Source organism: Micromonas commoda, chromosome 12, assembly GCF_000090985.2.
Source record: "Micromonas commoda chromosome 12, complete sequence".
NCBI classification, from domain to species: domain Eukaryota; kingdom Viridiplantae; phylum Chlorophyta; class Mamiellophyceae; order Mamiellales; family Mamiellaceae; genus Micromonas; species Micromonas commoda.
Window position 1 is genome coordinate 126108 of NC_013049.1, and position 26099 is coordinate 152206.

At 66.4% G+C, this 26099-nt stretch overlaps 11 protein-coding genes across 11 annotated transcripts; 7 read left to right on the top strand and 4 right to left on the bottom strand.

Annotated features, from left to right (window-relative positions):
• Nucleotides 1-3162: 3162 nt before the first annotated feature.
• On the top strand, nt 3163-3507 carry MICPUN_103586 (predicted protein; the record flags this gene model as incomplete). The annotated part of the gene is made up of 1 exon (XM_002508895.1): nt 3163-3507. One exon carries the CDS (start codon nt 3163-3165, stop codon nt 3505-3507), a length of 345 nt encoding a protein of 114 aa, XP_002508941.1.
• Nucleotides 3508-4183: 676 nt separating this feature from the next.
• Nucleotides 4184-7413, top strand: MICPUN_92170 (predicted protein). Its single transcript, XM_002508896.1, has 3 exons — nt 4184-4312; nt 4961-6110; nt 6190-7413. The coding sequence occupies exons 1-3, from the start codon at nt 4202-4204 to the stop codon at nt 7362-7364; spliced, it is 2436 nt and encodes an 811-aa protein (XP_002508942.1). The 5' UTR covers nt 4184-4201; the 3' UTR covers nt 7365-7413.
• A 433-nt stretch (nt 7414-7846) lies between these two features.
• Nucleotides 7847-8169, bottom strand: MICPUN_76592 (mitochondrial carrier family; the record flags this gene model as incomplete). Its single annotated transcript, XM_002509149.1, has 1 exon — nt 7847-8169. A coding segment is annotated over one exon (323 nt), but the record flags the coding sequence as incomplete, so codon positions are not given.
• Nucleotides 8170-9715: 1546 nt separating this feature from the next.
• Nucleotides 9716-10459, top strand: MICPUN_63284 (predicted protein; the record flags this gene model as incomplete). Its single annotated transcript, XM_002508897.1, has 1 exon — nt 9716-10459. The coding sequence occupies one exon, from the start codon at nt 9716-9718 to the stop codon at nt 10457-10459; it is 744 nt and encodes a 247-aa protein (XP_002508943.1).
• A 251-nt stretch (nt 10460-10710) lies between these two features.
• Nucleotides 10711-11823, top strand: MICPUN_109309 (predicted protein). The gene has a single exon (XM_002508898.1). The coding sequence runs from the start codon at nt 10737-10739 to the stop codon at nt 11730-11732; it is 996 nt and encodes a 331-aa protein (XP_002508944.1). The 5' UTR covers nt 10711-10736; the 3' UTR covers nt 11733-11823.
• A 64-nt stretch (nt 11824-11887) lies between these two features.
• Nucleotides 11888-12397, bottom strand: MICPUN_63282 (predicted protein; the record flags this gene model as incomplete). Its single annotated transcript, XM_002509150.1, has 1 exon — nt 11888-12397. One exon carries the CDS (start codon nt 12395-12397, stop codon nt 11888-11890), a length of 510 nt encoding a protein of 169 aa, XP_002509196.1.
• Nucleotides 12398-12933: 536 nt separating this feature from the next.
• MICPUN_103582 (predicted protein) lies at nt 12934-13716 on the top strand (the record flags this gene model as incomplete). Its single annotated transcript, XM_002508899.1, has 1 exon — nt 12934-13716. One exon carries the CDS (start codon nt 12934-12936, stop codon nt 13714-13716), a length of 783 nt encoding a protein of 260 aa, XP_002508945.1.
• A 250-nt stretch (nt 13717-13966) lies between these two features.
• Nucleotides 13967-14628, top strand: MICPUN_109308 (predicted protein). Its single transcript, XM_002508900.1, has one exon. It carries the CDS (start codon nt 13992-13994, stop codon nt 14532-14534), a length of 543 nt encoding a protein of 180 aa, XP_002508946.1. The 5' UTR covers nt 13967-13991; the 3' UTR covers nt 14535-14628.
• A 48-nt stretch (nt 14629-14676) lies between these two features.
• MICPUN_63280 (predicted protein) lies at nt 14677-18613 on the bottom strand (the record flags this gene model as incomplete). The annotated part of the gene is made up of 3 exons (XM_002509151.1): nt 14677-15564; nt 15681-18404; nt 18602-18613. 3 exons carry the CDS (start codon nt 18611-18613, stop codon nt 14677-14679), a joined length of 3624 nt encoding a protein of 1207 aa, XP_002509197.1.
• A 244-nt stretch (nt 18614-18857) lies between these two features.
• On the top strand, nt 18858-19865 carry MICPUN_63279 (predicted protein; the record flags this gene model as incomplete). The annotated part of the gene is made up of 1 exon (XM_002508901.1): nt 18858-19865. One exon carries the CDS (start codon nt 18858-18860, stop codon nt 19863-19865), a length of 1008 nt encoding a protein of 335 aa, XP_002508947.1.
• A 64-nt stretch (nt 19866-19929) lies between these two features.
• On the bottom strand, nt 19930-24852 carry MICPUN_63278 (set domain protein; the record flags this gene model as incomplete). Its single annotated transcript, XM_002509152.1, has 2 exons — nt 19930-22642; nt 22931-24852. The coding sequence occupies 2 exons, from the start codon at nt 24850-24852 to the stop codon at nt 19930-19932; spliced, it is 4635 nt and encodes a 1544-aa protein (XP_002509198.1).
• Nucleotides 24853-26099: the final 1247 nt, after the last annotated feature.

The following is a 26099-nucleotide window of genomic DNA, read 5'->3' on the forward strand; positions in this document are numbered from 1 at the left end:
AGACGAGGGATGCGCGTGTAGAGCGGGTTCGGCGAGAGCGCGACGAGGCTCGCGCTCGTCGCAGAGCCGAGGCCGAGGCGAGACCCCGCCGTCCGCTTCGCGAGCATCCCGCGCTGAAGCCCGCGGTCATCGCCGCGCACGTTTCCGCGGTCGCGTCAGGGTGGATCTTGAAGGTTGGGTGCGGAAAGATCGTCCCGTGGACGCTCGCGTTGGGCGCGAAGACGTCCCTGGGCGACGGCGCGTTCGCCTGCGTCTCCGCCGCCGTCGTCGCGCTCAACGCGGGCCGCGTCCGCGACGTTTTACGCGTCGTGAGCACCCGAGGCGCGCCGCCGCTCATCCCGCGCGACCGGCGCATCCAGAGCGAAGAAGTCGCAGCCATCGCGGACGCGCTCGACGTGACGCGGTCGATCGAGTCGATCGCGCCGCTCGTCTTCAAGCTGGCGCCGGTGCCGCGCGCGTTCTTCACCCCGATCGTCGCCACGCACGTCGCGCCCGTCGCCCTCGCCGTCGTCGCCCCGGGCGTCCTGCGAACCCTCCGCTTCTACGGCCACCTCGCGCCGTTGATCTTCGGATACTTAAAATGCGCGCTGTGGGACGTCAAGCGGATACAGGCGCCGGCGAAGGACGGTAAACCCGCGAAGAACAAGGCGGCGAAGAAAGGGGAGGGAGACGCGGACGCGGACGCGGACGTCGAGGGGGAGCCTCCGAGCGACCACGACGCGCAGCTCGCTCTCGAGGATGAGATCCAGCGACTGTGGGACGATCGGCACGAGTGGGGAGCGCAGCGGGTGAAGAAGATGATCCTCGAGCTCGGCGGTTTCTACCTCAAGGTTGGCCAGGTGTTCGCCACGAAGTCGGACCTGCTCCCGCCGCAGTACGTCGCGGCGTTGAAGTCGGTCTTCGACGATTGCCCGCCGGTGTCGGCCAAGAAGATCGACGCAATCGTGAGGAAAGAATTCGGCGGCGCGCCCGTGTCGAAGACTTTCAGATCGTTCGAGACTCGCGCGTTGGCGTCCGCTACGATCGCGCAGGTGCACGTCGCGCGCGTGGACGTCAACGGAAAGGAAGCCAAGGTGGCGGTCAAGGTTCAGAACCCGGGAAGCGAGCGGCTGATGCGCATGGACATGAAGAACATGCTCGCCGTGTCCACGCTCATGGACTCGCTTAAGGTTTCGCTACCCTTCGATCACACCTCGATCTTGAAGGAGTACCGCGCGCAGGTGCCGCTCGAGTTCGACTTCAAACGCGAGGCGCAGATGCTCACGCTCATCGGCGACGCCATCCACGGCAAAGTTCCCGACGTCGAGACCCCGAAGGCGATTCCCGAGCTCTGCACCGCGCGGGTGGTGACGATGACGTTTGTGGAGGGCGAAAGCCTCGGGACGATCATCCAGCGAGCTCTCACCGCCTCCGGGACGTCGTCCGCGTCCGGATTCTCCGCCAAGGCGGCCGCCGCGATGAAGACGAGCGGGGGTAACGCCGTGGACGGCGCCGCGCTGATCGGTAAGCTCATCGAGACGTTCGGGGTGCAGATCTTCACGCTCGGCAAGTTTCACAGCGACCCGCATCCGGGTAATCTGCTCGTGCGCCCGGACGGCAAGACCCTGTCGGTGATCGACTTCGGGCAGACCAAGGAGCTGGACACGGACACGCGGCTCTCGCTCGCGAGGATCACCCTGGCGCTCGCCGCGGACGAACGCGACGCGGCGCTCTCGGAAATTAAGAACCTCGGCGTCAACTTACAAAACGCGTCGGACGATTTCGCCATGAAGTGCGCGTACATCCTCTTCGACACCAGGATGGACATCGAGGAGGCGCACCTCTCACCGCTCGACGCCGACATACCCCCGGAGATGCGAATCGTCAAGATCGAGACCATACCGGAGAGCGTCTTCATGTTCATACGCGTCGTGGCGCTCATCCGCGGGATGCTCGTCTCCCTCGACGCCGACGTTCACGCGAGAATGATCTGGAGGCCTTACGCCATGGCCGCGCTGCGCGCCGCGGGCGAGCGCATACCCGCGTGGGCGCTGGAGCAGGAGCAGGAGATTCAGAACGGGACGTCGTCGTCTGATCATAGCGGCGGCGACGACGGCGTCAAGGGGGCCGGCGGGCAGACGAACGTGTATGCTCGGATGAAAGCGCTCGCGGTGTGGATGCGCGACAACGACTTGCCGCACAACCGCAAGTCTCTCATACCGATCGCGGGCGCCGGGCTGATGTCCGTGCAGGACATCGCGGCTGCCATCGGACGCGGCGATGCGCGGACGCTCGACGCGGCGTTGAAGAAATTCAGCGACGCGCAGAGGCGCAAGCTGGAGGACGCCGCTCTTCGCGACGCGCCCAAGCTGGCGGCGCTGGAGAAGATGGCTGCGGAGGATGAGAGGATCGCCCGGGAGAAGGCGGCGCGGAAGATGCGCGGCTCGGAGGACGGAACCGGTACCGGCGGCGGGGGGGCGAAGAAGGCGGGGAGCGCGAAGAGCAGGTGGGGAAGCGCGTTCGGGAAGGCCAAGGCTGCGAACGCCTTGGCCAAGAAGTGATTGATTTGACCCACGTCTAAAAAGCAGCACCCGCTCGTCACTGCGTCGATGATTCGCCATTTCGTCGTTTGTCGCAGACCGAGGGCGACGGGGCTTCGTCGCGGGCGTCACTCTCCGCCGCCGGTGCGCGCGCGCCGGCAGGTTCTCGACTGGTGACTCGATCGGACGTCGCCGAGCCGGTGGGGGTCGCGATGGGGAACATACTCTCACGGTGCGCCGACCACGCGCGCGCCCCGCCGCTCGCCTCGAACGCCCCGGATCTGACCCCGAGCGGTGTAACACCGCCGTAGCGCCCTCGTCGCACCCACGGGCGCTCCACCCGTCGCGCGACGCTGACCGTCCCGTCCCTCCCACACCCGTCCTTTCCGTGTCGTCGCAGGACGTGTCCAGAGATTCGAGCGGTGCGCCGTCGACCCATAAAACCCCGCCTCGACGTCCCTCCGCCTCCACCCGCCAAACACGCGTGAACACCCCCTCATTCACAGAGTGCCCACCCAAACACCAAATCCAAAAAACCAAATCGTCCCGCTGACCCGCCACTCCCACCAACCCTACCAAACCCTAACTCCAGAGCGGGAAAGAGTCGAGAGCGGCGACGCGCATTCAGGCCAGCTTCCGCGGCATGCGCGAGCGTCAACAGCGGCGACGAGAGGAGAGCGCGGCGCTGAAGATTCAAGCCGTCCATCGCGGTCGCAAAGTGCGTCGAGACTTGGACTTTCGGTCCATCGCGCAGAAGAAGAAGGCGGGGGTGGAGGTTGGGAACGAGCTCGTGGAGATGAAGAACAGGATGATCGAGATGCGCGCGCGGATGAAGGATCGCGAGCGGAAGGTGGACGCGCTGAAGCTGAAGAAGATTCGGCGGTACGAATCCGGGAAGGACGCGTCGCAGGGGAATTACTTTGGCGAGGAGAGGAAGCGGCTGGAGAGGAAGGAGACGTCGCGGGCGCGGCGCGCGGCGCGGCGGTAGCGCCCGCGGCGCGCGCCCGAGTATATAGGCGCGGGCGTGTCGAGCGCGTAGACGTGTTGTACGATAATAGCGACATCGCATCGACGGCGGTTCGTCCGCGGCGAGGGAGAAGGCGGAGGCGGCCATTCTTTCGCGCGTCCGGGAAGTTCAACCCGCGCGAGCATTCTCAGGAATACTGTCCGCCACATCTCGCTCGTCGTGCCGAGGCTCCGGGTGGAATAATTTTGCGAGACGCGGGGCAAGTTGCGCCGCGCATCGGCTGCGGTGACCGCGCGCGAAGCGTCCAGCGGCGATGCCTCCGCCGGCCGCGTTCAGGCAGGCCCCGCCGAACGGTGCGAACGCCCCCGAGCGCCGCATCCCCAAACGTTTCCCTGTTCGACGCCCGGCTCGGATCTCGAGAGGAGGAGCCCGCGGGGTCCGGATCTGGCGAGCGCCTTTCGTCACCGTCGAAGTCGCCCAACCGACGGGACGGGCGGTGACGCGTCCCGCGCCCCGCCCGACGCGTCCTCGCGCCTCGCACGTCGCCGCCCGCGTCCCGCTCGCGCTCTCGTCGCGTCAAAATCGCGCCCGCCCTTCCCGATCGTCCCGCGCGCTGACCGCCTACCCGTCGCCCCCAACCACCGTCATCGCGCCAAACGCAGGTGCCGCGCCCCCAGGAGTCGGCTTCCACGCCCCGGGCGCTGGGCCGCCCCCGATGATGCCGGGAGCGCCCGCGACGGGCGGCTTGCCGGGCGGCGCTCCCCCGATGATGATGCGACCCCCGGGAGGGCCGCCGGGCGGTCCTCCCGGCGGGCCGCCGCCGGGCGTGCGTCCGCCCGCGGCGACGGGTGTCCCGCCGGGAGGACCGCCCGGGCCCGGGATGATGCGACCCCCGTCGATGATGCCCCCGCCACAGATGGGAGCCGCGACGCCCCCTGGGCCCGCCGTGATGGCACCGCCGACCACCCAGATGTCGCAGATGCGCGTCGGCGGCGGAGGTCCGCCCCCGATCGCGTCGACGCCGACGCAGCCGCAGACTGGGATGACGCAGATGGGTATGACGCCGCTGGTGCCCCAGCACGGAGCGCCCGTCGTGGGTCCAACCGGCGTCGCCGCGTCGAACTTCAACCAGATGGTCCCGCCGGGCGGACCGCCGCGACCCACGGGGCCCACCGCGCCGCCGATTCCGCCGAACGGGCCCCCGATGGGCGGTCCGCCGACGATGAAGCCGCCCACCATGGCGTCCTCCTATCCGGGAGCGATCGGGGCCAAAGGGGGATATCCCGCGCCAGCTGCGCCTCCGCCGACGATGCACCCGCAGAGGACCGCGAACGGCGCGGTCGCCGGGTACCCGACGTACCCCGGCCAGATTTCGCCGTCGACGAACGGGATGGTGCCCCCGCCCGGCGCGCCGCCCGCGATGAATCAGCCCAGGCAACAAGGTTCGACGGTTGGCGGCGGCGGGACCGGCCAGCGCATCGACCCCGCGCAGATCCCCCGCCCCGCGCACGATCCCCACGCGGAACCCATCCGGTGGGACTCCCGCACGCAGCACGGCGCCGCGGCGCACCCTCCCGCGGCGTCCACGAGCTTCATCGCCGTCGACCGCGGGTGCTGCAACCCGCGATACATGCGATCCACGATGAGCACGATACCGCACACCGGCGAGTTGCTCGCGTCGAGCGGCATGCCGCTGTCGATCATGGTGCAGCCGCTGGCGATCTCGTCGCCGGAGGAGGACCCGATCCAGGTGGTGGACAACGGCGATCAGGGACCGCTGCGATGCTCTCGGTGCAAGGCGTACATGAACCCCTTCGCGCGGTGGCTCGACCACGGTCGGTTCCAGTGCAACTTTTGCCAAGCCACCTCGGAGTGCCCGAGGGAGTACATGTGCAACCTGGGCGCCGACGGCAAGCGCATGGACTGGCAGCAGAGGCCCGAGCTCTGCCGCGGCAGCGTCGAGTACGCCGCGCCCGCCGAGTACATGGTCCGACGACCGATGGCGCCGGCGCTCATATTTTGCGTCGACGTTTCGCTCGCGGCGGTGCAGAGCGGCGCGACGACGTCGGCGGTGGAGGCGATCGCGCGGACGCTGGACGCGATGCCGGAACAGACGCGAACGCTCGTCGGCATCTGCACGTACGATAGCGTGATTCACTTTTACCACATCCACGAGGGTATGGCGCAGCCGCGCATGCTCGTGGTGCCAGACGCGGATGAGCCGTATTCGCCGCTTCCCGCCGGCATGGCGGTTCCGCTGGCCGCGAACCGCGAAGCCATCGACGCGGTGCTGAAGCAGATTCCCGAGATGTTCGCGAACAACAGGCACGGTTCACCGGTGGGAACCGCCGCGGTGAAAGCGTGCGTCGAGGCGCTCAAACCCGTTGGGGGACGGGTTCTCGCGTTTATGGGCACGCAGCCCACGGGTGGGCTCGGTAAGCTGTCCAATCGCGCCGCGCAGGCGCCCAACGTCGGCGCGAAGGAGGCGGAGAAGGAGCCGCTCAAGTACCTCGCCCCCGCGGACAAGATCTACACCAAGCTGGCCACCGAGGCGGCGGAGTATCAGGTTGCGATTGACGTCTTTTTGCTCGCGCCGGCGCAGTACGTCGACGTGGCGAGTCTGGGTGAGTTTATTTTCATTTTTTTTCTTTGTGGTTACTTTTTCGTGTGGGCAATTAGAATGACGTGGTGTTTTTTTTACAGGAACGCTCCCGCGAATCACCGGGGGAACTTTGTACCGATACCCGGGCTTCAACACCCAGCTCGACTTTGCTCAGCTGCACAACGACCTGCGATGGAACGTGCAGAGGCCGCAGGGTTTGGAGGCGGTCATGAGGGTGCGCGCCAGCAACGGTCTCGGCGTCGCTGATTACGGGGGTTTCTACTGCAAGCGAACGCCCACCGACGTCGACTTGCCGGCGTTGGATTGCGACAAGGCGATCGTGTGCAACATGCGTTACGAGGAACGGTTGAACGACGGGGGCGAGGCGTACGTGCAGTGCGCGCTGCTGTACACCACGGTGCGGGGGGAACGGCGCATACGCGTGCACACGATGGCGATGCCGATCACGAGCGTGCTGGGCAACGTGTTTCGAGCCGCGGATCTGGAGGCGCAGACGTGCGACATGATCCGGAAGGTCTCGGCGAGGCTTCTGGGCGGTTCCGCGAGCATCCAGAACGTCAAGGACCAGACCATAACCACCACGGTCAACACGTTGTACGCGTACCGCAAGTTCTGCGCGTCGAACAACAGCACGGGGCAGCTCATCCTCCCCGAGGGCCTCAAGGTTTTGCCCCTCTACTGCCTCGGATTGCACAAGTCGCCCGGGATGCGCGCCGACGCGCACGCCGACGACCGCGCGGCGTGGCTCCTCAACGGCCTCTGCGCCCCCGTCAAGATGTGCGTGCCGTCCGTGTACCCGAGAAACTTCCCGGTGCATCGGCTGGTGGACGAATGCGCCGCCGAGGGCACGGAGTTTCCGCCGCTCCCCCCGGTGACGTGGCTCAGCGCCGAGAAGCTGGAGCAGGACGGCATCTACGTCCTCGAGGACGCGAGGGAGATGCTCGTGTGGGTGGGACGGCAGGTTCCCGACGCCGTCCTGCGCGAGACGTTCGGGGTGGACCACGTGGACCACATACAGAGCAACGCCGCGGCGCTGAAGCAGTTGGACACGCCGAGGAGTAAGAGCCTCAACGCGTTTGTCAACTGCATGCGCCGCATGCGAAGCGGGTATCTCCGCACGCGGATACTGCGTCGCGGGGATCCGGCGGAGGCGCACTTCTACGCCAAGCTGACGGAGGATCGGAACATAGCGGGGATGTCGTACGTGGATTTCCTCTGCCACGTGCACAGGCTGATCCAGAACAAGTTTCAGTGACGAGGGGCGCGGGTGGGTATTCTTTTGGAAAATAAAATCACGTTCTCACAGGAGCCAGTGCCTGAACCTGCAGTACGCCGTCAGGAACAGGCCGATCGCCGGAGCCCAGTACAGCACGCGCTCACCCGCGCCGTCGAAAAACGCCGCGACGCCCCCCTCGGCGTAAATCGCCCTCGCCATGTCGACGGGACCGAGATCATCCCATTCGGCGTTCGTCGTCCCGTTATTCGTCGCGCCCCGCTGCTCGATCAGTCGCGTCACCACCACGTCCGCGGGCGCGCTGATGAACGCCCCGACCCCTCCCCCCAGCGCCCCGAGCACCGCCTCCCCGACGAACGAGTCACCGTCCAACGGCGGATGTTCCAACCCGCAGAGGTACGCCTTGAGCGCCTCGAAGAGCGCGATCTGCACGGCGCCTGTTGATTAACAAAACACGACGTCATCAGTACAATTGCCCATACGAAAATTTAAAACAAATAAACTCACCGAAGGGGACGTCGCGTACCACGGCGACGGACCACGCGCGAATGAGGTTACTTCGCCCTTTGCAATCCCCAAAGTTTTTGGCGACGGCGCCGGCGACGGTGACCGAGCCGTCCGCTTGACGCGTGGACTTGATCGCCTCGGCGGGGACGCGAACGACGGAGCCGACGCACTCGCCGACTGCGCCCGCGGCGAGGTAACAAAAGACGGGGGCTAGTTCCGTGTTTCGCAGCAGGAGCGACTTGAGAGCCTCGTATATCCCCAGGTAGAGCGCCAGCGGGGGGCCCTCCTTGAGGAGATTCGGGACGAGGCCGTCGTACAGGGACGCGAGCGCGAGCGGCGGCGGCGGCGGGGGCTCGACGTCGACGCGTGGGTCCCCGCCGCCGCCGCCTCTTCTCATTCCCGAGTATTGCTCCGCGACGGCGGCGACGTTGAGGGCGTCCAAGGGTGACGACGAGGCGGTCATTGTCGCCGTCTCCAGCGCGGTCGCCGTCGCCGTCGCGGTCCCTCCCCCGGCGTCGTTACCGTCGTACGCGTTCGACTTTGACGACGCGGACGGCGGCGACGCGACCGGCGCCGGATCGACGCCCCGGCCGCCCCCCTCCAAAGTTTGCCTCCTTCGCCTCTTTCCCTTTCCCTTGGCCGTCTGACGCCTCACCTTGATCGTGTCCACCGGGTGCATCGCCGCCGTGCTCAGGACGCTCGCGGCGAGCGCCGAGCCGTACACCGCGTCCGCACCCTGCGCCTCGAGCCCGAGCTCCTCGACGCGGCGCCTCAGCGTCTTTGCCCTCGACTCCGCTTCGTTCAAGCGCCTGTCCAGAAGCCTGACCCGCTGGCTCGGATTACTTCTGGACACTTCTGGATCACTTCTGGATCCGACGTAGGCGTTCTCGACGTCGCGGATGTTGTCGCTCAGCCTCGCCGCCGCGGCGAGCGCCGCCTCGGCGTCCGCGGACTCCGTGATGGCCTTTTCGTCCAGCCGCGTCAGCGCGTCGAGCTCCTGGAGGAGGAGGTCGACGTTTCCGGTCTTGACGAACCGCCCGACCGCCGCCTTCGACGCGGCGCGTTCGTCGAGGTCGAGGATCTGCCGCAGTCGGTCGGAAGATGGCGAGGGCGGGGACGACAGCGCGCCGGTGGGGGCGCCGAATCCCGCGAGGTCGAAGAGTTGTCGCGTCCAAGGCGCGGCGACCGCGGACGACGACGACGACGACGTCGACGAGATGGAACGGGATACGCCCTCCGTAGCGTCCGCGACCGGCGCGGCGGCCAGGGCGACGGCCGCCAGCACTCCCACGAGCGCGCGCCGCGTCGCGTCGGTATCCTCGGTCCCGCCGTCGTCGTCGTCCTTCTTCCCGCTCCCGGGGCGCCGTTCCCGGGTCGCCGGGGGCTCGATGACGAGCTCGTTGTTCTTCTCGGAACTCCCCCTCGCGCGCGCCACCGTTTCGGGGTCGTCCGCCGACCGCGCTCGCCGCCGGTGGCTTTCGCGCGCGCGCGGTTTTCGCTCGCGCGGCCGCGCGATGGGAACGAAAGCAATACGCGCACGGGTGAGCGCCATCGGGCCGCGGGTGCTCGCGGCGAACGCCATACCGCGGCGACGTCGACGGTTGCCTGTCGTGGCCGATTCTCCAGCTCGTGGCGGGAAATGGGCTGTCGTTGCAGTGAGATCTCGTTCTTGAGGCAGCGGGATTGGTCGCTGATTTTGTGTCAGCGCCAGACTCAGTTGTTACTTCATCAGACGCGCGCGACCCCCCTCGGGCAGAATACCGTCGTTCGCGCTCGCCGCCTCCTCGCCCGCGCTCCGCCCGCTCACCGTACGCGCGTCTCGCCGAGCGACTCGCGCCGCGACCGCTGGACGGCGCGCGGCCGCCATGTCCGACTCGGACTCTTCCGGCGGCGGGTGGGGGGATGATGTCACGAGGCCCCTGCGCATATACGTCCTCAGGCACGAGAAGCGGCCGGTGGACGACCCCACGTTCGACGTCAGCCTGACGGACGAGGGCCTGGAGGATGCCGAGGAACTGGTGTGTGAAGAACTCAACGAATTAGGCGTCAACGCGGTGTACTCGTCGCCGTACAAGCGCGTGTTGCAGACGGTCGAGCCGTACCTCGATCAGGTTCACGTGGGCATGGGGGCGTGCGTGGAGTGGTGCCTCTCCGAGCACCCCGAGCCCAACGACACGCCGCCCACCGAGATCCCGGACGAGTGGCACGATGAGTTCTCCATCGAATCGACGCACGTGCCGTTGATGACCGCGGAGGAGGCGCACGCCAAGAACCGTACCATCGAGCAGGTGTTCAATCGGTTAGCGGATTTCGTGGAGCTCTTGTCCAAGGTGCACGACGAAGGCGACGTGGTGCTGCTCGCGACGCACCAGACCTCGGTGCACGCGCTGCTGTCGATGGCGAGCGGCATCCCCGTCGACTGCATGGACGTCCCGATGGGTAAAATAGTGGAGCTGGACTGGCACGGCGTGATCAAGTACAAGTACCACGGCGGGCCCGAACCGCCGTGGGCGTGCTACGAGAGCCACTTTCACCCGTCCAAAAACAAACACGGCGGCGAACTCAAGTTCACGTACATCGCCGCCGAGGAGGACTCCGAGGAGGACTGACCGCGATCGTCTGCAGGCACACGGCCCATGGTTGCAACATTTTCATAGTTTATGGTTAGATTTGCCCTAATTCGTCACTCAAACGAGACTGCCGCACCGTGCGCGTGAATCATGCGAAGGTACCAGCCAGGTGGATCCTCCGCCGCTGCCTCGCGTTCGCTGATCGCGACGCGAGACCCTATCCGAACCTCGCGAGCTTTTATATCCGTCGCCGTGCATCCGCCCGTCCCTCTCGCAAGCGCGCGCCGCACGGAGACACACACCGGAGACATCATCCATGGCGTCCGTCACGTCCACCCGCGCGCTCTCCGCGTCGCGCGCCGCCTCCCTCCGCGGCGCGTCCCACCTCAAGTCCAGCGCCCGCGCGGCGGTCGCCGCCCCGCGCCGGCGCCGACCCAATCACGCCGGGAAGTGTTTGGCGTACTTCGACGATTCCTCCGACTTTGGCGGCGGCGGCAGCGGCGTGGACCCCGAGTCCCTCGCGATCCTCCAGCAGAGGCTCGGTCAGCGCATCGACCTCGAGGGCGAGGGCGCCGAGCGCCTCAACAAGACCGCGGGCCTCCTCCTCGACGCCTCCGGCCGCGCCATCGACAAGGACGAGCGCAGGAAGGTGCTCAAGGCGGACGAGGCCGGCCAGGCGCAGCAGGCGCTCGAGATCTCCTACGACCCGGAGGGCTTGTTCCCCGACGTCGACGAGACCAGCGCGAGCATGCTCATCGACAAGAAGATGAAGGCGAAGGAGATCGAGCTGCAGAAGAAGGAGGAGGAGGAGCTGCGCAAGGAATACGAGGCGGCGAGGGCGGAGCTGGAGGCGGCGCGGGATGCGCGGATTCAACCCACCACGCACGACGAGCTCGTGGCGTACTTCTTCTCCACCGAGTTCAACGAGATGGAGTACGAGATCGTCAAGCAGCGCCCTTTGCTGACGGACGACTTCTTCGCGTACCTGGCGGCCAGGCGCGACGGCGAGGGCGACGAAGAGGAGAAGGGTAAGTTGGATGCGCTCTTCACGGTGACGAGCAACTTCGTGGGTTTCGTGGACCAGACGACGCGCGCGATGCTGTCGCCGCTGGAGCGCATGAAGAAGCTGCTGGGCGCGAAGGACAAGAGGGCGATGATCCTGGAGATGGTGGACAACGACGAGCTGGACCTCAACCTCATGGCGCTCCTCAAGACGAACATCAACACGGCGCGGCAGGCGGGGCAGGAGGACGCCGCCAAGTTCATGGAGAAGATCTACGCGGCGTGCGCCAAGTTCGTGGACGGCGCGTGAGTTGTGAGCGAGCCTTTTGCCCAGCGGTGCCCGCGCGCGTGTCTCGACGTACCACGAGTATTACTGTTATATGCGATATCATCTTTACGACCTAACCCTGAAAATCTCGACTCGGAATTCCCCCCGACCCTCCCGTGCTCTGGGGGGGTCGTCGCTCACTTGAAGACGGCCTGGGAGATTGCGGAGAGCGCGGAGTTGACGGTGAGCAGCACGAACGTGCTCCCCATCACGATCGCGATGACGATCCCGGTGGTCTGCAGCGCGCTGATCGGCGAAGGCCACTCCGTCTGGCCGATCTCCTCGAAGGCTCCGATGAACGGGTTCTCCGCCTCCTTCGGCATCCCGCCCGCGCCGCCCGATCCCTTGTTCTTCAGCTCCTGGATCTGCGCGCCGAGATCCTTGGGCGCGGCGGTGTCGGGAACCGGCGGTTGCTCCCCCTCGGGCGCCGCCGATTCCGCGACGGCGTCCTCGGACGACACGCGCCGCTCGCCCCCGCTCTGCTCCGCGCGCCTCGCGATGCGGAGCTCTCCGCGGCCGCCCGTTCCCCCGCCGGGCGCCGCTCCCCCGCGCGCGCGTGCCGCGCGACCCGGACGGGCGATCGGCGGCTTGAAGGAGGCGCGCGCGTGCACGACGCGCGACGCGATGGCGGTCATCGCAGCTGACATCTTCCGCGCGGCTGCGGCTGCGTGACTGCGCGGTGCGTGGGGTCGGGTTCGGATAAAACAGGCAATTTTCACGGCTCGACGTAATTGCCTTTGAATGCCCACATGCATTTCCCATGGTCATTTTACGTGTCGATTCTCGCCTGATGACTGCGCACCTGTTGAAACATTTCTTCATTTCACGAGAACTGACGCAGATCGCCTCCGACGCGTTTTCTTGGCTCCCCGGTTCTGGTGCCAGGTTTTGGCGCCCACCAGAATTTCCTTTTTTGGAACACTGGCGGTACCATTGTCGCCAGACAGCTCACCTTTACTTACGAGATCCGAGTGACGACCGACGCTACCAGCCAAGTCCAAACATGCTGCAAGAAGTACATCCGATTCAAGCCGCGCTGCCACCCTTCTCACCGGTCCTGCATACCCGGACCGTAAAGTACTGCGGCCTCAAGACTTGGGCAATCGGAATTGGCTTATGTCCATGTGGACTAGCCCTCGCTGCCTGCCCGCTCGACGAAAGGACTGAACGGGTAGGTGGGGGAATGCCGAAAGAGTACGTGGATGCAAAGTTCAAGCTCCAAGCCCTCGGCCTGGAACCCGCCGTGATCTTCCCCGGCGGTGCTATCGCCCCAACAGGTTTGAAGATGCAGAAAGAGGATCCCTCGGTACCCTCGGACCCCGCCTTCTCAGAGTTGTTCCACCACCCGATCTTCGACGAACCCCCGCGCGAGTTCAAGCCCGACTGCGCAGATAAGATCTCGCACTACTACAATGGCTTCTGGCAAACCATTATCAAGTACACCATCTGTCTTCCACTTACGATCGCTGAGAAGACCAACTCGTGCGGGTGCTCTGAAAAGTTAAGCGATGAGGCGCTTGAGATTTTCATCACAGGAATGATTCAGGGCATCGTCGATTTGAACACCGAAAAGCCTCACTCCCCCGCGCGGCAACTGGCTGTCAATATGTTCGCCGAAGGGTGCTGGGACGGCCCGACGCTAGTTGGTGTACTCGCACCCGTGATTAACGAAGCGGTGAATGACAACTGGTACAACATTCGCACCAACACGTACAGCAAACAAACTGGAACCGCGGTCCTTGAGTTAATTTTTGAGGCCCCTGGTTACACCCCAGAAGTCGAGCGAGCCACGATCTTAAAGATGAAGCAGTTGATCTTACAGAAGTGCGTGCTGTGCTGCAACGGACCTGTTACGGCGTGGAACAACGAAGAGGCGAAGGAAGGTGCAAAGCAGATCGGCAAGTGGATTATGGGCAAAATTGGCGGCATCGGCGGCGCCGTGGAACTCGCCTCGTCGATGGTCTGACCGGCCAACGCATCGTCGGCGCAGAGCACACATTCTCCACAATAATGTATAGACTACTGTTTATTGATTCATCACTGGTCCTCATCAGTCGACGTCGTCGAGGAGCTCGTTCCACTTTTCGCCACCTGTCGAAACATTTCTTCATTTCACGAGAGCTGACGCAGATCGCCTCCGACGCGTTGTTGGACCGTTGTTACGAGGTAGCACTACTACTAGCACTACTACACCGCGCGCGACTCAGGGAAGGAGGCGGAGGCGCCGGCGGGAGGTCCTCCATGCGCAAACCTCGCGGACCCACCGCGGGAGCGTCCGGCGACGAAGCGGGCCCGCTCGCGGAAGGCACCCCGCCGCCGAAGAAGCGCGGCCGGCGGGCCAACGAGGGAGCTGGCGCCGCGATGGAACCCACGACGACGACGAAGAAGACGTCCGCGTCGAGGCCGCCGTGTCCGCACGGGTTGGCGCCGCGAGGCCGGTGCTTGAAGTGTTCCGGGTGCCCGCACGGTCGGCAAAAGTCCAAGTGCGTCAAGTGCGGCGGCTCGGAGGTGTGCACGCACGGACGGGTGCGTTACCGGTGCAAGGACTGCGGAGGCAAGGGAATGTGCGAGCACCGAAGGCAGCGCGCGCTGTGCAAGGAGTGCGGCGGGCGCGGCATCTGCGGGCACGGGAGGCAGCGGAACAAGTGCGTGGAGTGCGGCGGGAGCGGCATCTGCGAGCACGGGCGGCAACGGCAGCACTGCAGGGAGTGCGGCGGGTCTGCATTCTGCGAGCACGGTCGTCAGAAAAACAAATGCGCGACGTGCAAAGTGAAGGCAGAGTGATGCGTATCAGGACGGCGCGATTGTGAGCACCGAGAAGATGAACGGCGACGATCCGGACTCCGCTTCGAAATAACATCACATCAATATCATGCATCGACGACGCGACCGGCGCCGCTACTCGCGCTATCGATCCCCCCGTCGCTCACCGCCCGGTGGCGTTCATCGGCGGCGGCGGCGCCGGCGGCGGAGTGTGCAAGTCGCCCAGGTTGTTACACCGCGCGTCCACCGCCGTCTCCACCGCCGTGCACCGCGCCTTACCCAGCGGGGGATCCTCCCCCACCGGGTCCGCGCACCAACCCGGCGCGGTGTAGTTGGCGCCCATGCCGCCGTCGGTGCACAGCGAGTTCCACGAGGGAACCCTGCGATAGTACAGCCTGTGCGCCGCCGTCTCCGCCGCTAACGCGTTTCGATCGGCGTACCACGGCCGGGGCTTCGACTCACCCGCCGGGGTTGTACACGACATGCAGGTGGACATCGCGGTGACGAGTTCGTGCGTCTTTCTCGGCGATACGTTGTCGAGCTGCGATATCGCTCGGTTGGCGTCAGCCACGCCGGTTCGGGTCTCGGTGACGTTATCGGCTAGGTTCAAAAGCCGGTCCATGAGCGCCTGCGCGTACTTGTGCGAGTAGGCAAAGTTAACCTCCACGTAGTCCCTCAGTTGGTCCCCCGAAGTGCCCTCCTTGGGGCCGCCGCCGGCGTCGAGCGCCGCGACGGCGAGGAACGCGGCGAGGAGGAAGAGACACAGGACGGTGGCAGCGGCGGCTGTTCCGGGCCCGGCGCGGCGGCCGCCGAACGTCGGCCACGCCTTGGCGTTGCGCCTGCGAACCTGGTCGGCGACGTCCGCCATCGCCGCGTGCCTCCGCCAGTCGCCCACGCCGTCCAGCGTCATCTTCCACCGTTCCTCGTGCACCAGTGTCTCGTCCTCCTCCTGAAGCGCGAACGTCTTGGCGGCGACGTTGCACAGTAGCCACAGCGGCAGGCTCAACACGAGCGCCGCGCCCAAACACGCCGCGGGCGCAGAGTGGACGTCCTGCGACGGTAAAGTGGGTACACGTGGATAAGACAAGGTGAAGGTACAGGTAAATGTACGGTAAAGTGGGTGAGACGAGGTGAGGTAAAGGTAAAGACACGGTAAAGTGGGTGTACCTGGTACGGCGACGTGTATATCCTCGCGCACGCCAGCCCGGCGGCGACGACCAATCCGGCGATGACGACGAAGAGGTGCGTCACCACGCACGTCGCGAACGTGCGCTCCAGGTGTCGCATGCGCTGCAGGTGTATCCGTATTCGCATCCACGGCAGCCACGCGTGTCGAACGTTCACGTACGGCACGTCGAACAGCGCGGCTTCCTGCGGGTCCACGCACGCGGCGAAGAGTCGCGCGCGGAGGTGGTGCTCGTAGCACCTGGCGCACGTCCACCGCGCCGCGTTCAGCGCGAAATACGTCGCGATCGTCGTCCAGAGCACGGCGCCGCCGACGATGACGCGGCCGGCGCTCGATCCGGCGTCGCTCGAAGCCGTCTCGGTGAGCACGAGGTCGTCGACGGTGGCGCCAGATCCGACGGCGGGGGACGGCGGCGCGGCGTACGTGTAGTTTCCCGTGGCGAGCAGCGCGTCCTGCCTCGCCTTCTCCGCCGCCATCTCCTCGGCGACGAGCTTGGAGCACTTCGAGAAGCCTATGAGGTTCATGACAGACTCGGGCATGACTTGGTCGACGCAGACGGTGACCCGCTCGCGGCCCCCAAAAATCTCGACGCCGTGAACGCCCCGGTGCAGCGCCGGTATAGAAGCCAGCGCCAGCGCCACCGCGAACATCAGCAGTTTCAACTCCAGCGAGGGAACCCTGGAGCCAATGAGGTACGTCTTGGCGGCTTCCTCGTCCGCGCGGCGGCAGATTGCGTCGACGACGTCCTTCTCCGAGATTGGTCGATTGATGACGTCAAAAACCTCACCCTTGAACGCGGTTCGGCGGCGGTCGCCCCGCGCCAACGCCTCGCGCGTGGCGTCGCGCGCCTCGTCGTTGCGAAACGCGGCCGGGGGTTCGACGTGGACGATGGAGTGGTGCGGTTGGGCGTGGTGCCTGTGCGTGGCGTCGGCTGTGACGGTTGTGACGGCTGTGGCGGCGGCGCGGCCGCGGCGGCCTCGGCCGCCGCCCACCGAGCCCACGCCGCCCAACGGCGGGAGCCTCCTCGGCGGTCCCGACTCGAGGTCGTTCGCGTCGTCGCCGCGGTCGAACCCGTTGGACTCCCACGGCGACGGGTTCGAGCCGTTTCGGGCGGTTTCGGTGCGAACGCGAACCGGAGCCGGCGCGCCCGAAGCCTCCGGCGAGCCCCCCTCCGACGCGCTCTCCTTCGCCGAGTCGCGTCCCAGCGGCCTCGGCGCGTGATACGTCGAGCCGTTACCAGAAACGCCCGCCGCGCGTCGAACCGCCCCCGACCCGACTGCCCCGCCGACCGCCCCCGACCCGACTCCCGACGACGCCGCCTCGCGCTCCGACGCCAGCCTCCGTTCCTCGACCGTGTCCAACCGGGGGTGCGACTGCACGATTCTCGACTCGTCGTCTGGGATTTTCGTCCGACCGCCAGGGAACGCGTGCGAGGGCCTCAGCTGCCCGCCGTCGCCCCGTCCCGGGTGCTCGCGATCGCCCGCGTCCCTCGCCGCGGCGGCGCACGCCGCGGCGGCGGACACCAACGCGCCGGTCACCGCGCACGGGATGGCGACGTCCACGAGTAAAAACTCGGGCCTATACGCGAAATACACCGCCGATACCAACGCCGCCAGCGTCCACACGGGGGTCACGCACAGGAACAGCGCCGCGAGGTCGCCGCGGCTGTCCTTAACGCGTCGCAGGGGTTTGGGAAGGACGTAACGCCAGACGTGGAGCGCCTCCGCGACGCCGCCACCGACGCCCAAACGCTTAAACCCCGCGACGGGCCACAGCAACGGTAAGAGGGTAAAGGCTAACAAGTACCGAACGTACCCGCGGGGGAGCGATAGGGATTTCGTCAGCGGCGGGAACGGGCTGGCGGCGATCGGGTCGGCGCACGTCGCGCCGAACACCGCCGCGGACGCCCCGCACGGCCCTCTGTCCAGCGCCTTGCGCCTGGCGTCCTGCACGTACCTGGCCCAGTGTCGCGACCATTGGCCCTTCTCCACGCACTCCGCTAATCGTTCGGCGGTGAGGACGTCGGCGACGGCGGCGCGCGATCCCGGCCGATGCTGGAGGCAGTTGGCGTACAGCCTGCGCAGCTCGCGATCGTCCACCGACTCGGTGTCCAGTCCCCTGTGCACAAATCTCGCGAAATCGTCGTAATCCGCGACCGGTTCGTCGCCCAGCGTCGATCGAGCCATGGAGACGCATCGGCGCCACGTCGCTTTTTCGGCTCGATCTTTCCGTTCCTTGAGGATGGTCTTGACGAGCTCGATCCTCGCGAGGGTCTCGTCGTCGAGGTCGAGCTCCGCGAGCGTCTTGCGCGCGCGCTCGTCGTCGCGGGCGTTATCCTCCAGGTCCAGCGCACCCTCCGCCGCCGCCTTCTTGTTCGCCTCGGCGTCGAGCCTGAGCGCCTCTTCGTACTCCTCGTCTACGATGGCGCGGAGTACGTCGTCGGGGAGACGCTCGAGCTCCTCGCGCGTCTCCGCGCCCGCGTGCGCTCGCCGGACGAGGTCCCCCGCGTCGCGCGCGGCGCCCGTCTTGCGGCCGAACATCCCTCCGCGGCCGCGCTCGTCCGTCGCGGATCGGCGCGAGAACCCGAACCTGCCCGCGCGTCTCGCGTCGCCCGCGTCGCCGGCCCCACCCCCGCCCGAGCCGAGATCGTACTTGCTGATGGGCTTGGGGCGTCGCGCGCCGCGCATGCGCGACGCGATGGTCTCCTGCGGTGATGGATTGCGTCCGAAAAGGGGACGGGGCGCGCGGGGTCAGGGGACGGGGACCGGGACGGGCGACCCGCGGGTGGGCACTCTCGCCACGGGGGCGTTTGAGAAACGGCTTTTTCCTCGGCGGGGGTGAGGGCGACCGCCGCGCGAGAGCGCGGGCGCGCGGGAGACGAAGGGGCGGACGGACGTCGCACCATGATGCCCATCGTTGGTGGGCTCGGCTTCTTCCGCTCCCGATCGATGAGGTCCGTGGGGGCGCGACCCGCCACTGACGACCTCTGATGCGTTCACCCGCACAACGTCTCTTATCAACGAGCGGGAAAGCTGACACACGCTACGAGCTGCCGACACGCGCGAAACAACAATTGCAACAACACCCGTACAACGGCGGGGCACTTGGACGGGGCGCTGGGGTGGATGCCAGCGATTTGGCGGCCGAACGTGGATAGGATGCTCCCGGATGTGGACGTCGAGGTGGGGGTGACGGAGGACGCGTCGAGCAAGGGGACGAAGCGGAAGAGGGCCCCTAAGACAAAGGGGCCGTGCGAGCACGGAGTGAAGCGGAGGTCGAACTGCAAGGTGTGCAGCGCTTGTCCGCACGGGAAGTGGCGCTATTGGTGCAAGGAGTGCGGTGGGGCTGGAATTTGCGAGCACGGTCGTGAGCGCCGTCGATGCAAGGAGTGCGGTGGTGCATCAATCTGCGAGCACGGTCGTCAGCGTCGTTACTGCAAGGAGTGCGGTGGGGGGTCAATCTGCGAGCACGGTCGTGTACGCTATTATTGCAAGGAGTGCGGTGGGTCTGGAATCTGCGAGCACGGTCGTGACCGCTCTAGGTGCAAGGAGTGCGGTGGGGGGTCAATCTGCGAGCACGGTCGTGAGCGCTATTATTGCAAGGAGTGCGGCGGGTCTCAAATCTGCGAGCACGGTCGTCGGCGCTCTGAGTGCAAGGAGTGCGGTGGGTCTCAAATCTGCGAGCACGGTCGTCGGCGCTCTGAGTGCAAGGAGTGCGGTGGGTCTGCAATCTGCGAGCACGGTCGTCAGCGCTATTATTGCAAGGAGTGCGGTGGATCTGGTATCTGCGAGCACGGTCGTGACCGCTCTAGGTGCAAGGAGTGCGGTGGGGGGTCAATCTGCGAGCACGGTCGTGAGCGCTATTATTGCAAGGAGTGTGGTGGGGCTGGAATCTGCGAGCACGGCCGTATACGCTCAACATGTAAGGAGTGCGGAGGCTCTCGCATCTGCGAGCACGATCGTCAGCGCCATACCTGCAAGGACTGCGGTGGGTCCCAAATCTGCGAGCACGGTCGTGTACGCTCTAAGTGCAAGGAGTGCGGTGGGTCTGGAATCTGCGAGCACGGTCGTCACCGCCAATACTGCAAGGAGTGCGGTGGGGGCTCATTCTGCGAGCACGGTCGTCAGCGCCGTAAGTGCAAGGAGTGCGGTGGGTCTCAGATATGATTTCGTGTCTCGATTCGATTCGTCAGACTAATACAAATGGAATCGCCGCCTACGATACCCGCGCCTACCGCCGCCGCCACACCGTCAAGTCGTCCCTCGCGAACGGCCAGTTCGGCAACCGGACCGTCGCGACCCGCTCAAACTCCTTCTCCACCCTCCGCTGGAACCCCGCGCTCGTCGTCATGCCGTGCGGGACGTTCAGCGCGTTCGTCCCGCGAGGAAACTCCTCATTCACCCTCGGCGCCCTCGCCCCGGCGTACCAAAGGTCGGGGGATCGAATCCCGTGTTCGTCGACGTCCTCGTCGAGATTCACGCTCCACTCCCCCACGTGCACCAGCGTGTCCCCTCGCCACCTGTCCAGGCACCGCAGATCCCAGTCCCCGGCCTCGACGTCCTCGGGCGACTTGGGCCAGCACAACATCAAGACCCGATCAGCGTGCGCGTCCAGACACGACGCGTCGCGATCGCACTCGTTTATATCGTCTACGTACGTGACTCCGAAAAACTTGGCGACGCCCTTGGCGAACTGCTTCGTTATGCGCCTCGGCGGATGCGCGTCGTACGCCACGACGTCCACGCCTTTCTGACGCAGCAGCGCCGTCCAGTACCCGGTCCCGGCGCCCATCTCGACAACCGGTCGGTTCAAACTCGCGACGGCGGCCAGTGCCGCATCGCACGGCACGGCGAAAGCAAACGAGTGGGGAAGCACACACGCCACGAGCTCGTGAAACGCGACGAACGTCGGGTTCGCGACGACGCCGCCCATGTGCGGGACGAACCGCGCGGGGGGTCTCGACGCGACGTCGGTCCCCTGTCCTCGTTCGCCCCCCGAGACGTACCAGAGCCGGGCGCAATCCGCGACGGACGGGGTCGATCGCGGGTCCGTTAAGTCCATGCGCTTCGACACGCACCGCGGGAGGAGCTCGTCGCATATCTTGGCGTGCACCGCGGCGTACACGTCGCCGTACGCGTCGAACGCCCTGACGCTCAGCGGTTTATTCGCGGATTCGTCCTCGCCATTACTCGGTACGTTCGGTAAGTCGTCGAAGCCGCACATGGACAGCCACGCGTCGCACTTTGCGAAGACGCACTCCTGCTCCGCCCACGGCGTCGACAAGAGCTCCTCCCCCTCAAAGTCGACGATGCGCTCGATCGCCGCGTTGTTCGCCGCGCCAACCGTCGCCACCGCCGACTCCCACTTGCACACCCGAAGGTCCTCCTCGAGCTCTTCCCTCGCGTCGCCCCCGCATCGATCGGCGGCGGCGATGAGGTCAGCCACGACGCCCGAGTTGGGCGCCACGCGCCTGGCCACCATCGCGGCCGACATGCCGTGCGTGTTCCTCAGCGAGAGCAACGACGCGGGGTCGGAGCACCGGCGCAGGAGCTCCACGGCGGGCTCGGACGCGCCGTTCATCGCCGCAAGGTGCAGAGGACAGTTCCCGTCGACGTTTTGCGCGAACGGGTTCGCGCCCGCGTCCAGGAGCTCCCGCACGATTGCCAGAACCGCCAGTTGTTCCCGCTCGCCCATAGGTTTAGCGCCGACGTTCTCCTTCGGCGGCGCGTCGTCTTTCATCATGAGCGCCACCATGAGCGGCGTCCATCCCCCGTCGTCCGCGACGTTGACCCAATCGCGAATCGACTCGGGATCTCCATCCGCCGGGTGTTCCGTTTCAAAGGTGTCGCCCTCGTCGCGGCGCGCCTCGGCGTTGATCGCCCGGCGCCTCGCCCGCATGGCGTCCAGCGTCACGCGCACCGCGGTGACGTGCCCGCTTCCCGCGGCGTACATCAACGGGGTCTTGCCGCCGTCGTAGCGCTGGCACGGGTCGGCTCCCGCGGCGTACAGGTACGCCAGCGTCGGGACGCATCCCTCGCCAGGTGCTGCGCCCTCGCCGCCGGCTGCGTCCCCCGCTTCCCCCTTTCCGCCGTTCGCGGAAGGTTCGACGGCTCCGTGGAGGGCGTGGAGCGTGCCCCAGAGGATGTTGTTGCCGGCCTCGTCCCTTCGGTCGACGTGCGGTAGGGAACCGGACTCGACGACGCCCCGAATCCGCGCCAAGTTCTCCGCGCCGTCGGACAGTCGCAGCCCCAGCATGACGAACATCCGCGGTTCGTGGCCGTCGCCGAGCGTCCCGACGCTCGTTCGCCCGGCTTTGCGCATGATGGCGTCGAAGTCGGACGCGGACAAGCCGCGGAGCTGCGCCTCCTCGCACGTCGCGACGGCGGCGTCGGCGTCCCCCGACGCGTCCTTCGCGAGCGCCAGGCGGACCATCACCTTCTTGAACAGCGCGGGCTCGGAGGCGCAGACGTGGATTCCCAACGCCGCCGTCGCGAGTTTCGCCGCGCGCGCGTGCTCGCCGAGCTTCAACGCGCACTGAGCGGAGTTGGCGAGGAGCGCGAGGAGCGCACGCTCCGCGGCGGCCATGGTCACCGGCTCGCGCAGCGCGTCGGCCCGCAGCGCGCGCGCTCCCTTCTCGTACCACTCCATCGCCGTCGCGAAATCGCCCGACCGGAACGAATCGTTCCCGGCGGTGCGCGCGTCGGTTGCGGCGACGAGCGCGGCGCGCGCGGGCGCGAGCTCGTCCGCGCGCGTCACGGTGCGCTCGATGTATTCGTTGACATCGCGTTCGAGGGACGCTCGATCCATGCGCTCGGGCGTCGACGGCGGACGCGGGGCGGCGGCGAGTGCGCCGAGGCAACCGCCGCTCCCGACTGCAGTGTTAACCGCCGCCGGCGCATCGATGAGAACGAAAATAACACTCGACAGCTGGACGCCGTCCGGCCTTACGATGAAGCGTTCGTGGGGGTCGCGTCGAGGATTCGATGAGGCGAGGCGCGCGTTTCGTCGTGTGTTCGATCGTGTATTCGTGAAGCGAGTGCGTGGGCGTGAGATGCGCGTTGTGCGATGCGCGGCCGCGGCGAGGCCCGGAGTCGCCGCCGTCCGGTGATACCCGCCTTCAACCTTCAACCTCAATCTTCAACCTTCAAAGTTTGCGGGGTAGATGTGGTGATGGATTTGCGTCCACTCGCGATTCCTCAGGGTCTCCTCGGTGGCGTAAAAGGCGATCCACGAGCCTTGCGGTCCGTGCGGCGCGATCTGCAGCAGGAGGAGGCTGTCCTTCTGGCTCACGAAGTACACGGGAGTTTCCGGGTAGTGTACGGAGTCCATCCAAAATTCCATCGCCTCCTCGGATATTATCGGGTAGCCCAGCATCACGGGAACGTCGACCGGCGGGCACGGGAACGCGTCGCGGATGTTCCTCGGATAATCGAGCTCGGCCTGGAAGTCGTCGTCCTCGTCGAAGAGTTCGCTGAGCGGGTGATCCTCATCCTCATCGAGGTCCAACTCCGCCCACTCCGCCCACTCCGGCGGCATAAGCTCGTGTCCATCGATGAACGGACGCATCGTGAGCACGTCCCGGGCAGGCGCCACCGCGGCGGAGCGGTACGTCACCGGGATGGATCGCGTATGTCCCATCTTCTGGAACCTTCGCAGGTTCGTTCGCTGGTGCGCCGCCTCGGCGGAGCCGTCCAGGTTTGCGCCCGGCCACGGCGGCGAGTCCAACGAGTCGGGATAAAACCTGACCAGACACTCCTGACCGTCGTCGTCCATCGTGTCGAAATCGCGATCGAGGAAAAAGTACAGGATCCCCCGCTCGGGGAGCAAGCCCTCGGGGAGAAGGGATGAGCTCGCGTGGACCTGCCGGAGGTTCACCTGCGCCACAAACTCCCAATCGTCGACGTCTGGAAAAGCCTTGTGTTCGCCGCAGACTCCCTCCTCGTCGTGCCACGGCCAGTCGGGCACGCCCCCGACCTGGGTCGGGGGGGAAACGGCGCGCTCGTCGGGGTTCGGATCACGACACGCGAGCTGCGGTCCCTTGCACCTCGCGAGCCTCTCCAGCCGCGACACCTCGGTGAGCGCCGCGACGTATTCCTCCCGCGCCTTCACGACGTCGAGATTGGAGTCGTGCGTGTCCATAGCCTTTTGAACCCGTTTCATCCCGCGCTTGAGCCTCTTCCGCTCGCGAAGCAGGCGCCGGCGGACGGGCCCTCCCTTGCTCGCCTTATCCGCTCGCGACTCGTATTCCTCGCGAAGAGAATTCGAGTTGGCCTCTAAAGCGTCGATGAGACGACTCACGCGTCGGTCGAGGGACTCACCCGTGCACGCGTGCCGCGCGTACTCGCGCTCGAGCTCGTCGCGCCGCGCGCGGTGCGCCTCGAGCACCGTGTTGTCTGGTTCCTGGAGCGAATCGAGCGGGGGGGGAAACGCGACCGACGCTCGCAGCGTAGACGGCCGCCACCGGTCCCTCGCCGTCGTGTCTTCGCCCCGCGCTCGGCGCGACGCGAAGTGTTCCGAGTTGGACGCGTCGATGACGTGCTTGGCGACGTGCTCCGCGCGAAGGAGCCGGTGGACGTCGCCGAGGTCGACGCGCGGGGTTGGATTGGGAGCGTCGGCGGCAGGTTTAGGGTGCGGGCGAGTCACGTCGTCGTCGTCCTTTTTTTCCCTCGCCGCGGTTTTCCCGCGCCACCCTCGCGCCCACTCGCGCCACGCGGGCTCCGCCAACCTCTCCAGCAGCTCGTTGACGATGTACGGGTCTCGCGTGTCGTCTCGGTATCCGCGGCAGACGCACGCGAGCCTTCCGAGCGCCTTGAGGGAGCCGCGATACGGGTCGAAGTCGGGGTCGGTGACGTCGAGGAAGCGCTTCGAGTCCGTCACCGCGCGACTCGCTAGGGTTCGGACGATGAGTTCGCGCACGACGGGCATGTCGGCGACGCCCTCGGGGGGCGGGACGTCCGGCGGAAGGGTGCGCGCGCGGTGCTCCGCCATGGAAGAGAGCATGGACGAGAGCACGCATCCCACGAGCCTCCTGGGGAGGCTGTCGTCGTCGCCCGCGTCGGAGGGGCCGCAGCCGCCGAGAAAACCGCCGCCCGGGAGGAGACCCATGCTCATCTCCCCGTCCGCTCCGCGGCTGATGCACATGTGCACGATCATGGTGACGCGCGCGGGCGCGGAGAGTCCGGACCGGCCCGCGTCGCGTCGTGCGCGCGCGTCGGTGCGCCCCCGCCCCCCCGCCTTCCCCCCCCCTTTTCCGTTTCAAAAAAACACGACATGACACACAGCTGGATAGGAAAAATTGGAAAAAAGACGACGCTCCTCGGGTTGGAATCGGCACAGCTGTGCAGTCAGAAAAAAGTCCAAAATTGGGTCGGCAACCCAAATCGAGCACGGCACCAGACTGCAGGGCAGCGCGGTCGCCCCGTTGTTGCACGACCCTGGGTTTTCTCGGAAGGCTGCGGGTCGAACACAGTGGGTTGCGCACACACGCCGGCGCTCTCGTCGTCGACGCGAGTCGAGGGATACGCACGCGAGCGGAGGAAGCCAATCGCCGGTCGAATCGACGCCAACCCGGCTCCAAATCCACCGCACCTGCGCCGCATTGGAGGTGACTCGAGGAGAATCTAGAGGAGAATCCACACCCGCCTGTGGATTCTATCGGCGGGAGCATTTGGGGCGCCAGCGACGGCTTGAGAGATGATGTACGCGCTGCCCTCCTACGTTTGGCGCGTGCGCAAAGCGCGCGCCAAGATGGGGAAGAAGGAGCGCAACCGCCACAGGTGAGCGTCCCGATAACCCCGCAGGCTGCCCCGCATTTCCCCAACTCGGCCGCCCCGCATTTCCCCGTCATTCTTGCTTTTTCCAGACGCGACGCGACGAGGCGATTATCCGAGATTCGCGTCTCCCAGCCCCGTATCCGAGCACCGTCGCTCACCGCCCCGATCGTCTCGACGTCCTCGCAGGCAATCGCTCGTCTTAATCGCCGCCGCGGTCGCGCTCGTGGTCACCCTCGCCTACGGAGACCTCGGCCCGTACACGCTGAACAACCGCCACGACCGAGGAATCTTCAAGGGTAACCACGGCGCGAGCGTCGGGCGAACGCTACTGGCCGATCCCATCTCCGGAGAGTACGCCATGGACGCATCGCTCACGGAGCGGGGCTCGCACGGTACCCACGGGCGAAAGCTCCTCGCGGGCGGCGGCAGCTGCGAGCCGCTCGCGTACCAGGCCACGGCGGAGAAATCCTTCGCCGGCGGGCTCATCGCGTACTTTGTGGGCGTCTTTTTCATGTTCCTCGGCATCGCCATCGTGTGCGACGACTTCTTCGTCCCGGCGCTGGAGATCATCTGCGAGGTGCTCGAGCTCAGCGATGACGTCGCGGGAGCCACGTTCATGGCGGCGGG

Coding starts and splice junctions, on each gene's coding strand:
- MICPUN_92170 (XM_002508896.1), top strand. CDS start 4,202: ATGATGCCGGGAGCGCCCGCGACGGGCGGCTTGCCGGGCGGCGCTCCC. Junction 4,313..4,960: donor CCGGCGGGCCGCCGCCGGGC/GTGCGTCCGCCC, acceptor GGGACCGGCCAG/CGCATCGACCCCGCGCAGAT. Junction 6,111..6,189: donor CGTCGACGTGGCGAGTCTGG/GTGAGTTTATTT, acceptor TTTTTTTTACAG/GAACGCTCCCGCGAATCACC.
- MICPUN_109309 (XM_002508898.1), top strand. CDS start 10,737: ATGGCGTCCGTCACGTCCACCCGCGCGCTCTCCGCGTCGCGCGCCGCC.
- MICPUN_109308 (XM_002508900.1), top strand. CDS start 13,992: ATGCGCAAACCTCGCGGACCCACCGCGGGAGCGTCCGGCGACGAAGCG.